This window comes from Trachurus trachurus (genome assembly GCF_905171665.1).
Source record: "Trachurus trachurus genome assembly, chromosome: 21".
In the NCBI taxonomy this organism is placed as follows: domain Eukaryota; kingdom Metazoa; phylum Chordata; class Actinopteri; order Carangiformes; family Carangidae; genus Trachurus; species Trachurus trachurus.
In genome coordinates, this window is record NC_139899.1 from 11649288 (window position 1) to 11661682 (window position 12395).

The following is a 12395-nucleotide window of genomic DNA, read 5'->3' on the forward strand; positions in this document are numbered from 1 at the left end:
TTTCAGTTGTGTATATAATAATGTGTATAGAATGTGTTACCTTTTTTATATGTGGTATTTTATTGTTGCTGTCTTTTTCATAGGATGCCCTTTAACATCAAGCAGAAGGACTACCGATGAAAATTAGCCTTTTAGCTAACTCTGGTACATTTACATTTGTTTTTACAATGTTTTATTAATGTACACTGTCCCTTTTCAAATAAACTAATAAATAAAAAACAAATAAAATCTTATTGTTTTGCTCACAATACACAAATACACACATTCCCTGAGACACACACATGTATCCACTCCACATAAACATGCTCTGTAGGTCTCAGGTACTTACAGTCTCCTGTAGTTTTGTATTCATATTTCGGCGAGTAGGAACTGTATCCATCTGGCGTGCGGGAACGTACACTGAAGACGTACCACGTTGCTGATTTTAAACCTGAGATGATCACACTGGGAGCCTTGGTGCGTGTGGACGAGTAGCTCAGCTGCTCATGTTCCTGAGGGTGAGAGTGGAAGACAATCAAAAAAAAAAGAAGATAAAATATATAAAAGAACAGATTTCCAAACCTGATCACGTCACCATTGACCATGTTTACCTGGGTGGAAGGTGCACTGCATCTCTCCTCCAATTTGGACCACAATACGTGTGTAATTACTGTCTCTTTTATTATGGCAGCTGCTGACGGCACAACCAATAATTAGGACTGTCTACAAGCGAGGGAGAACTCAAAATCAAACTGAATCACTTTAGTTAACAAAAACAGACTTCTTTTTCCTGGAATGACATTTCATTGAGTTACTGGTAACTGTAGCCCCCCCTGCATAGATATGACTGTCTGCAGAGAGAGGATAGTAGACAGTATTTGCACTTTGGGATCATTAAACTCCAGGAAAACAATACTTTTATCTCTTGGAAGGTATTGGACCCTTCCTTTGGTTGATACAATGAGGAGCTTTTATTAATGAAGCTCTGCTGCAACAACAACAATTTAAAATTGATTATCACTATCTGTATAAACATACCAGACCATGAATAACTATGAAGTTAAAGATTATAAATCAGAGACCTCTGTGATACAGTCTTTTTTGGTTGCACAAAAACAATCTTCAGTGACACTGAGGTCAAAAGCATTAACTTATTTTTTGACTCACTGCTCACTTTCATTTAAACACAATTATGGATGATAAGCAAGACAGATACAATCTCACTCCCATCCCAACAGTACCTGCTTAATCAACATCACTGTGCCACAAAAATCTTTAGGTCTGAGGACAAATATAATAGTTTGGTCAGTCAACACATGAGTCTGATGCCCTGCGCACCTGAATATAAGTAGAAGTCAACGTACCTTTTCGTAATATTTGATCTCGTAGTCTAGGATGGGCAGTGCTGTCTGTTCAGGTTGCTGCCAGGACAGAGCAATGCTGTTGGGAGAGGCCCAGTCCTTCTTCACTGCCCCAACCACAGACAGACCTGGTGTGAAAACATAATACACAGATGTCAGCTTCAGTGTATTGACACAGTTAGTTCAATTAGTTCAGTCATGTTTAGTGAGCATTTAATGAGCATTGTAATGAGTACAATAAAATTAATGGGTTACATGTTGACACTAGATGGAGAAGAATCATCTACAAATCCTGAATATAACTGGCAAGCAAACTATTTCACATGAATGCATCACTCGCCTCCTGATACAGTGTATTTGGTGGCTCTTTAATTATGTATACTGTATAGCCTAGAAGAAAATATCATTAAGTTAAAGCAGAAGTAAGTGATCCGGTCGTTTTCGCTAATGCTGCGTTCCAGGCAGGCTTTTGAAATCGTAAATTACAGCTTCAAGTCACAACTTACGACTTTGTAGCGTTCCAGGCAACCCACTCGTGTTTTTCCGACCTGTTTTACCGGTGAAAGTCACTATAACGGCCACTCGTAACTTCCGACCAGTGAACTCGTACCAGATCGAACTGGTACGACTTCATGGTCGGAAAAATACGAGTTTCCTTGAACGCACCATAACAGTCCTCGTCCCTACGTCGCCACATTCACGGCGTCCCTTGGCTGCACACACAGCCCTGCATGCCGTTCTCTCTCCTCATTGGATAAAAACTGTAGGATACGATAAATGTTTTCTCCTCGACTCAGAGCAGAGCAGAGTGACTGACAGACCCGTGTTTCAGACCAAACACTCTATGTAAGTGATTGCTGTCGGAAGATATAACTATTTAAGACTTACTGTATATTAACACAAATATATCACTTACTTCTGCTTTAATCAATAAAATATGTAAAACTATAAAATAAGTAGCTAGGGCTGACCCAAAAAAATCGAAGCTTCGATTATCAGGGGCAACCCTAAAAATAAGGTATCATTTTTAAAGTAATTTGTGTTTCTTGCTTGTTTTGTTATTTTATCATTGTCAAACACATTGTTATCTCTGATCTTGATATAGCCTATGATTAAACAATGTATTATATATAGTAGGCTACTGTTATACACCACCCATGAAGTTGGAATAACATTTTTTTTAACCTCTTCTTATGAAATGATTATTCTGGATAGATAAAGTGTAGGCCTATCTTCTCAAAGCGTAAATGATCAATCTCTTCCAAACATATCACTGTGAAAATTAAACCAGAATTAACCTTTGTAATAGGAATAAAAAGAGGAATGTGTCTGAAAACAAAATTATTCCAACTTTATGGGCAACAGTGTATTTTTCATACTTGATTGTTTTGAATTTAGTTGAATAAGAACTTTATTTCAAATGTTACTGTGGGTCATAATCAAAACATTTCATAGAGCAAATATGTCAGTGTCAGCTCGATATCTACATAGAACTTTTCATTGCATGTCATAAAATAATAACATTAGTAGCATGTTATTATCTTAGGTCCAATGCAGAAGAATTGTGCGAAGAAATTGTTGCACTAACTCTACAGGTGGTTTTAAACAGTACATGAAAAATGCATATTACTCAGGGTTAACAAGATAATGAGATGATTTTACTTAAATTGAGTTTAGCAAAGCCCCTGAATAATGGATCACATGTAATTAAATTGTGATAAACTGCCTTGATTTGGGTTAATGCAGCATTTTGTTCCTTCAATACCCAAGAGTATTATCAGCCAACACCTGTAAAAGACATTCCCATCAGCCTAAGAGGTAGTACAGTATGTGCCAACTGTCAAGTGTTAGTAGTTGACCATATTCAGCAACAGCATGGTACCCTTCTCAGCAAAATGCATGCTGATGTTGCCGTTTAGCTGCCATTAAGCCCGAGTGCAGCCTCACAGAGCCTGGCAGTAGACTCTTGTTGATCTAGACAGAACCAGCTAACCCCAGCGAGCAGACAGTTTGATAAAAAATGTGCACCGAATACAGAGTGAGGTGAAGCAGGAGCTAACAAACAGTGTGAATGTGCATAAGCATTAACACGCTAAACACACACATCAACACCTACAGTACCCACCTTGTCAGCAATAATTGTCACACATCCGTGCGCACTCTCAATTATTCTATTTCAAAATCACTGTGAAAAGCATCCACACGACTCCCCCCTAGGATCATCAGGTTTAAATTGAAAATAAGTTGAGGGAGCTATCTTTTCCTGCACTGAATTGCATTAGCTTAGCTCTGTGAATTTCTGCTGGGTAAATAATTGCACTGAGTTCCCAAGAGAGGTCAGCAGATGTAACTGCCATGAGAGCTATTATTATATATTATATGTCTAATGTTACAGAGCTGACTCATTATGTGGCCATTAAATGTAGACCTGCTTTTCTCGTGTGTATTCAAAGTGAAACGATGGCTCTGACTACTGACTAGCTACTGAGTTTTTTTCATTTCTTCTACAGCTGTGTGTCTGGGGAGGCTGTTTGCAGTCCTTTGACTGAGGTCGGGTGTTCTGGGCTGGGAGGTTTGTGTGCAGGGAATAGACGAGGGATCAGTTGTGGGGCTTAGGGTTGGGGGGTGCGGGTGTTAGGGAGGTTTAGGTTCAGGGGTCAGGTGTTAGATGAGATCAGAGATGTGGGCCGTCTGGGGTTTGAGCTTTTTAGCCAGATGCTGAGAGACCCACTGCTACTAATGCAATAAAAGAAGCTGGAAGTGAACATCTCTCTTCCCATCATCCCACTTGTACAGTACTTGTTCTATTTTCCTCACCACCTGTCTTTTTTTTTTGGCCATTGACTCTCCATCTGCTGTTGGCTTTATCCGTTTGCATGATTTTAAATTTCAACTTGTTCTCTGCTGCTCCTTTTTAAGCACATCTCTAAATTTCAGTCCTCGCTCATTGTGGGAGGAAATTAAGTCTCAATGTAATAGACGTTTAGTGCTGTTGGTGTTCTCAAAAACTGACTGAACTGAGCAAGTACTATAACATCTTTACTGTTGAGAAAAATCTTTGTGACAAAAGTGGTTTATCAGACTCTGTAGATGAAGGTTAAGCCACAAAGGGATAAATATGAAAAAAACAAATAACTCATTACAATCGCCTCTAATTGTGCTGTGTTTTGGAATAAATAATAAAAATCAATTCAAATCATCTGAAAGGGCCTTTTGATTGTATTGTGTTTTAATTGTACTGTATAATGTGCCAAATTTGACAATAACTCTAAATTTACTTGACAACATGTTGGCCATTATTTACATGATGAACAAATGGTAGCTTTGATTACAAATGACTAAAACCTGCAGTTAATCAAGCAGCCAGTAACTCAGGTCAGTAATTTTAACTGCAACAAAACCTGGTGACCGGTGAAATAGGGCTAGAAGGGTGAGGTACATTGTGCAGCATCTAGTTTACAGCAACAGCCTCTTTTACATTAAATGCCTTTTAATGCTTGGCTTCTCCTTAATAACGGACACCTTAATAGCCATTTAAAATTTGGTAGGTTGTCTGAAATGCTAGCCAAAAAAGAACAACGTAATATCATGCGTGAGTGAAAACAGTTAATAATATTAGCATAATCAGCAAGCTCAAAGGGCATGGTGTGTGTGTTAGAATACATGTGTATGTTGGAGTTTATGTGAGGGCACAAGTGTGAGTGCCTCTTCTCTGAAATATGGAGCCGCTAGAGTAGAAAATACAGCCTTGCTTTTCCAGCGACACAATAAGCCAATGCCACTCTGACATCTTATTAGGCGTTATCATTAAATATAACCTCTCATATGGCCATTTTATTCTGAGTGTGCTCGTATCCTCTGTTCCCTCTGTCCTCAGTGTGAGAAAAAAATTCATCTCAGGGGGATTTTATCTGATCTAACTCTGGCTAATGAACCACTCTGCTGAAGCCCTGATGTTGCAAGGTTTCTTGCTCTGTTTGTGCCAGCTTGGTACAACGGTCGGTGGCGGCAGGGCGGCGTGGTTTGTGGCTAGAGTCACGCAGCGGAGGCATCAAACTAAGACACAGCAAGATGGTTGGCATCTGCTGTTAGCATATTGGCCCCTGATAGGGAACAATAAACAAAGCCTGAATACAATCTCCCTCTGACTCACAGATTCAAATCAACCTCCCACCGCAAGGCGCTGCAGAATGCACACTCACACGAGTTGTGCAAACAAACCAGGGAACACAGAACATGTCAAAACTGAACTTGTTGTGCCACAACACTCAAAAAATACTCCCAGAGCGAAAGCACAAAGTCTGCTGTTGTTCTAATTGAACTACTCGTTGCCTTTACCTAAGGTGATACTCTACACAATATATTCTTTTTTAGCTCTTAATTAGAGCCTGAAGTGAAAAGAGGACACAGACTTTTGATTGGGTTTTTTGGACCTGATTATGCTATCGGATTCCTTATCACAATAATTTCACCTCCGGCTGGTTTTATAACTGACATTGTGAATGCAATCCTTTGTTATCTACAGTAAATGCAGGTAATTCAGTAAGACTAATGGGGAGGAGCATGGTTTTGGACAAGGATCATAATATATTACTTTCAGTATTGGTTCCTTATTATCATTATCAGTCAGTCAGTGTTATCCAGATGTAATTTAATGATGTGATACAGTTGGCTGATGATAAAAAGCCCTAAACCTGAACTAGTTGAATACCTAGCTATGTGAGTGGATAGGTGTAGTCAGTATCACACTTCTCCTAAAGGATTAGCCTTAAATAAACTCCTCTAGAGCGCGATCATAGACATATTTACCCATGGAATCACTGAAGACTCATGACAAATTATGTCCGCCTCAGTGTGCACAGTGGGTGCACATTGTTTATCTCTACAGACAGGAGTATGAGACACATCACCAGGCAGTGACAAGATACTTTGAGGACACAGGACACGTGGCAGCCATCTTTAATGATTCTGTATGTGGGTTATTAGAGCTGCAGCATGAAATCTGCCAGACGAACCGACTCTGTTTCTCTGAGATGCGGGAGCATTGGAAAGCCATTAGAAACACCAGTCAATTACGATGCCCGATGGATGGATTTTCCAGTCAAGCGTGGTTAAGCTCAACATAAACTAATGGGGAGTCTTTAAATGAGCTTGACCTGCATATGATTTTAATTAGCTTTCCTGCCCTAAAGGCTTCCATTAACTGTTTAAAAAAATCAATAGAGCCAGTATTGATGCTGTGCGAGAGCTTAAACGATGTCCTAACACTCCACTGATTCACCGCTGATAGAGAGGTAGCGCGAGAGAGAAACATACACACACAAATACACAATATAGGTGCTCCTGTTTACAACAGTCATATTGATATGTCTGTCTCTTTTCTGGGTAGCTGGTTGCGTCTCGTCTTAACGGTAACAGAAAACGGTCCTTCCAGCACGACAGTCAGCAGTGAATAGCATTAGAGATTTACAGTTTGAGCAAACATACATGTGTATATTGGATATAAAAACATACAAATATTCAATTTGCCTGAATGCACCGGCTGCCATTGTGAAAAGTGTGGTGTGCTTCACAGTCACTTCATAGTTGCTTCAGGGACTAAGGGAATGAACGAATGAATTGAAGTTGTCTCCAGCGTCACCGCTGGGAACGCAAGTAATCAGTTGGAGCAGTGTCACATTTATAGAATCTGCAATGTCAGTGTGTGAACATGTGTGTGTGGATGTGGTTTTGTGTGTGCTGTTTTTACAAACCGTAAGACAGAACTGAAGTGACACGGGGTCTGTCTGGAGGACGATCATCATTACCCTTTGTTAATGCTGGAGGTCATCCCCCAGCGCTCTCTGGGCTATCTGCTCTGTGCCATGAACTCCAAGCACAAACACTAGACACCACAGAGACCTGACAACGGTCAAATAAACTGTTGGGTCTGAGTCTAATTATAGAGAGTTAATGTGAAATCTGACACAAATAAGTCACTGATCTGCTCAACTCAATCAGGCTCAGTATAATTGAAATTGTTGCCTAATTAGCACGGGCCTCTGTGTTATCCAAGGGAGAATTGTGCTGCACTGCTTTCCCTGTCTTTTTGTTAGATAGTCAAGGTGTGTCCTGCAAATTGAGAAATACGGTTGAGCTCCTTCCTGAACTTCAGCCTTAACAAGTAGCTAGCCTCGCTTCATATTATGGTATCCATATTCACAAGAAGGAGCATGCGCATATTTTCCAAAACATTGAACAAGGTGATAGAAGAACATTAAGCCACGTCCCACAGCGTCTGTTGGAGGTTTGTTGAGCACATGCTGAATTTACTGTAAAAGTATTTTAGCACTGCTGGCAGTCTTGGCCTGTATAATCAAACTGATGCAGACACTTATCTTAGCAATTATATCAGGGTTGTTATGGTGTACTCTATAAATACAGAACTAACTAAAGAAAACCAAAAACTGACAGCAGACTCTCTATGACACAGGTTGACTGGGCGAGTGTTGGAACCTCATTGGAGCCACTCATGAGACAGCTGTCATCTTCTCCTCACTGTCAGCAGAGACTCAAGTCTGCAGTATCGCTGATAAACCTGAGAATTACGAATAGTCTACCTGATAAAAGTTAAAGGGATATTTCAACATTTTGGCAATTTCGCCTATTGTCATAATCCCTATAGTCTTTGGAGTAGGTTCATTATCTTTAAAAGGTACAAATCGGTGAAATCGGTTAGATGGCAGACGGACAACAGCCGCTGCAGGTCAGCCACCACCGAGCTTGCCCGCTCAATGTATATATGATATGAACGGCAAATTCAGAGCTTACCGGAACACTTCAGTTTGTTGATGGGGGTAATTATTGATGAATGAAAAACGTACTTTTGAACGAAATCATCGATTTTCGTGAATAGATAACAGGAGAACTTACACAATGTACCTTTAATTGTCGGTGCAAGCTGTTTTGAGATCAACTGGGCAGACGTGAGCTCTGCACGGTGCACAGTATTTCCGGGCTTTCCCTTATCAAACTCATCAAATGCACAATCCAACAACTCCAAACGCTCTCATGGAATATCCCTTTAAGTTTGAGTTTCAGCCCTCTGTCTGCACTTCTGCATGCTCCATGTCTCTGTACTTTCAATTTGTCTTTCTCTATCTCTTTTCTCTCTTTTTTAGTAGGTGGGTTAAATGACATTTAAACGTCTCTGGCATTTAATTAACTTTCATTCCTGGTAATACAACCCATTCTCAAAAGACGAGAAGCGTCTGATCTATGTCCTACCCTGGTCAATGGGGTCTCACTGATGTGATGTTAACCCACAGACTCCTGAAGCAAGTTTGACCTGAGTAACTCTGTTGATGTGAATGAGGTATACATGCAAGATCAGTTCCTTATAAACGGACACATCAAACCTTTCCTACCATGTTTGACTGGTGACACCAAATTACCTGATTTTTACGTCCATTTTCTGCAAACAAAATGCTGCATTTTGCTGGCCATCGTCCTCTACAGCAGTGACAACAGTTATAGGACCTTTTGATAAATCCCCAAATAAGCTGTAAGGGAAGCACTGCTGCAGTATCAAATATGGTATCGAATATTTTCCTGGGCATGGATATCAAGTTTGAAATGTTAGTATTGTGACAATCCTACAGTACAATTCTGTGAAGACACATTTGGCCACGACAAACACAAAAACAGCAAGAAACAACTAAAATGCAAGAGAATACATGTCCTTGTACAAATTAAAGAGAGAAATTAAAATGATTTTCCTTTCATAATCAGTTGTGTTACATTTTATATGACCACTTCATGTATGAGTGAGGGGGTACTTGTGGTATGACAAAAAGGCTCAGGGGGTACACAATACAAAACAGGTTGGGAACCACTGGTCTACAGCCATCTCTCTCCCTACTGCTGTGACGAGGGCGTCTTTTTCTAGAAGTATAATGTAGCTACCTACAGTACAGTCTCAGGGAGGAAAAATGGATGTGACCCCTATGACACTAAATAGCTGTCAACCGGATCTAAACTGGGACAGTTTCCTGCTCTCCCTCGGCACACCTGCAATCCTCCCCTGCTGTGGTTGTCTTTAGTGTGACAGTGGAGAAAAGCTCCTTAAGACTCCTTTGCCCCATCCAGATGGTGGCTTCAACAGCCACCAAGACCATTTATCATGTGTATCTGCTGAGTACAGGGAGTTAACAGGTAATTAAAATCATCAGTCACGCAACAAAAGCGGGGAATGGGGAGGGAGTGAGAGAAAGAGAAAAGGTATGAGACCTTTCTAAAACTCCTGAGCTATTTCTGTGGCGTTTAGTTGTAGCACGAAAAAAGAGACTGAGAAAATAGAAGCAGGAAAAGTAACTACAAAAGGGAAAGAGAAAGGAGAGGCAAATTAAACAAACCTAGTGAGACAAAGTTTGACTTTGTATGGTCTTTGACTTGCAAACAGCCTCTAACATTTATACCTCTGTCCTCTTATTGACAATCGGCACTAAAGCAATGGAAGAGGGATTTAAAGAAAGACAGACAGACAGATACAAAGTGAAAAGAAGAAGTGTTGTCCACTGTCACGTGGAGAAGGTTTGTGCGTTAGCTAGCCTGTCTGACACTCTAAGGTCCTGTCTTTAATAGGGTCCCAGCTTGCCACTGATCCCTCTTGTTCCCACTTAATGGGGATGTGGAGAGGCAATGACGTGTGGGAAAGGCCAGTGAAACCAGGCCTATACTGGCCCACCACAATCAATACTCATTTGGCCTCCACCTCTCTTTCCCCAAAAGTAATTAATGAGAAGAACGGAAGTATCTGGCTGCTGACAGCTGATTTCCCTGCCGGTCCCTGTCTTTAACACCCTGTCCACTTCTCATGCTTCTACTTAAAAGCTTCATTATGGTTGAAACCAAGCATTCAGTATTGGAAAGTGACACAGATATGGGCCGACACAGATGTCGATGTGCATAATATTCTCTCTTCTTATTCTCACAAAAGAAGAGGCGTCATACTAGCCAGTTCAGCGTGGTTGATAAAACACACACACAGACACATGGACACACACACACTCTTCATGACTTCTTGAATTTAAAATTCAGTTTTGTTCTACTGGGCCGTTCAACGGCAATGGGTTGAATGAGTTGTTCCTAAAATGCACTGGTGAAGCAGCACATCAGGGTTCGTCCTGGTACAACCAAGTGTTTTCAGTGCTGACATGTTTCTTGCTTTGGGCAACAGCCAGGATGATACCAGTGGCTGTGTAGATGACACTGCTGCTAGAAGCCAGAAAAAGGGGACTTATTGTCTGTTTGATCTAAACAAATGTTTAGAAAAAGGAAAAGAACATTTCCTGGCAGTGACCTTAATGTAATGATCAGTGATGAAATGTAGACTAAATTCTTCTTTATAACAGCAGCGGCAATATTAATACCTCTTGGAAATGCTAGAGGGGAAAGTGTCTATTGCAAATTCAAGAGTGAATATCAGAACAGAATATAAACTTTTTTCAAAATCTCCTCTTGTCTCCTCTCCAGTCCTCTCCTCTCTGAATAAGAGTGCATAGGGAGAAGAGTGGAGTGCCTCTGCAGTGGAGGTACAGTATAAATAGCAGTCAACCCTCCTATAGCCCCCAGAGCAGACTTACTGCAGCAGAACACACAGCAGGCAGAGTGGCATTACGCTCTTTCCTATAGAGCCCATTTCAAGCAGAACCATCTATACACAACCCTGCTGTCAAAGTCAACCATCCTCGGTTAAAGATGGCTCATACTATTGATACAGCTGCTGTATGAAAGGGTCATGATGAAGCTTTCTTTGAACAGAGAGAGCTGTAAGACAGTTGGACCCACACCCTGAAATGTTATCTCTGAAACAATGGAGGTTTCCCCCAGAATGGAGGGAACCACTTTGTATGAATTGTGCCTCTGATTATTTATTATTGAATCAATCCTCTAAGATTGAGTTAATTGAGTATGATCATTTAGTGGCTCTCTCTTAGTGTCACTCTAAAGTGTTGCCTTAACACCTCCTTAACACATGTGAAACCACTGGAAATATTGCGTGTCTGATGGTCTCAGTGCAGGACGTGCAAAAGTCTAAGTGGTTCGTTGTCATGTGGTCTACCCCCTGATGATCAAAAGATGTGAATGGTGTCTCTTTGCTTATTTCCATTTGATATGTGATTTACAAGTGTCTGTTCTGGTTGGATATTTAAGGGAAAGGGCAAAGACCTTCTGTAACCTCTGAGCTGACTCCAACACATCAGGTGTGTTACATAATATCTGTTTCTATTGGCTTATTCACTTTGGACGTTACAATAAACTGGTATGGTTTACAATGTGTGTATTTGTGCAGTCGTACAGTATCTGTCGTAAACAAGAGATTATGGACGCATTTGTGTCGCGGACTTGCGGTGCCACAGAGACGAGAGCTGTGACACCGGGTCCGAGGCTCTGATCGCAGGTTTGGTTTTCAGCAGCGGTGTGGAAGGCAGAGAGACTCCATTCTCAACAACTCATTTATCTAACATCACAATTAGTCCAAAGGTGTTTAATGATGGTAAAAAAAACATAAGGGAAATATCCTGCATAGTTCTTCTGCTCTGTGCTACTCTCAGCAGTGTCCCTAGCAATGGTCTGTTTTACTTTACTTTAACGGTCTATTTAACGGTTTTGGTGATTCCTGATTGGACAGAGGGGGTGGGTGCTTATCAGTTGTGCAATTCGAAAAAGAAAAAAAAATGACAAAACCTCATTTTAACTCTGGAAGGACAGAATAAGTATTGGGGAGATATCAACACGTCTCTAAATATTTCCTCTCCTACAGAGCAGCATGTTTTTTAATGATTCACCTAATCAAAACATTACTCCAATTTAAGTTCAAAGTTCAGTTTAGGTAATGGAGTACTTAAAGGATAATTTCCGTTTTTTACAACCTGGACCTTATTTCTAGCATAAAATACGATCATTTACTCACCCAGACAACTTTGGTGTCATTTGGAGTTGTTTTGACGAAATTAGCCCCAGTGGAGCGGCGCGTATATCCGTATAATGCGAGAGCACGGGGCACGCAATGCA

The 12395-nt window shown here is 40.7% G+C and overlaps 1 protein-coding gene across 1 annotated transcript in view; it reads right to left on the reverse strand.

The window, feature by feature from the left end:
- The window catches only part of LOC311004390 (ephrin type-A receptor 6-like), a gene marked incomplete at both ends in the record, with an annotated part of 173912 nt that overhangs the window by 30780 nt on the left and 130737 nt on the right, over nt 1-12395 (reverse strand). Inside the window, 2 exons of the mRNA XM_083996441.1 lie at nt 329-491; nt 1344-1468. Coding sequence (XP_083852567.1) covers nt 329-491; nt 1344-1468 — 288 coding nt within the window. The remainder of the gene's footprint in view (nt 1-328; nt 492-1343; nt 1469-12395) is intronic.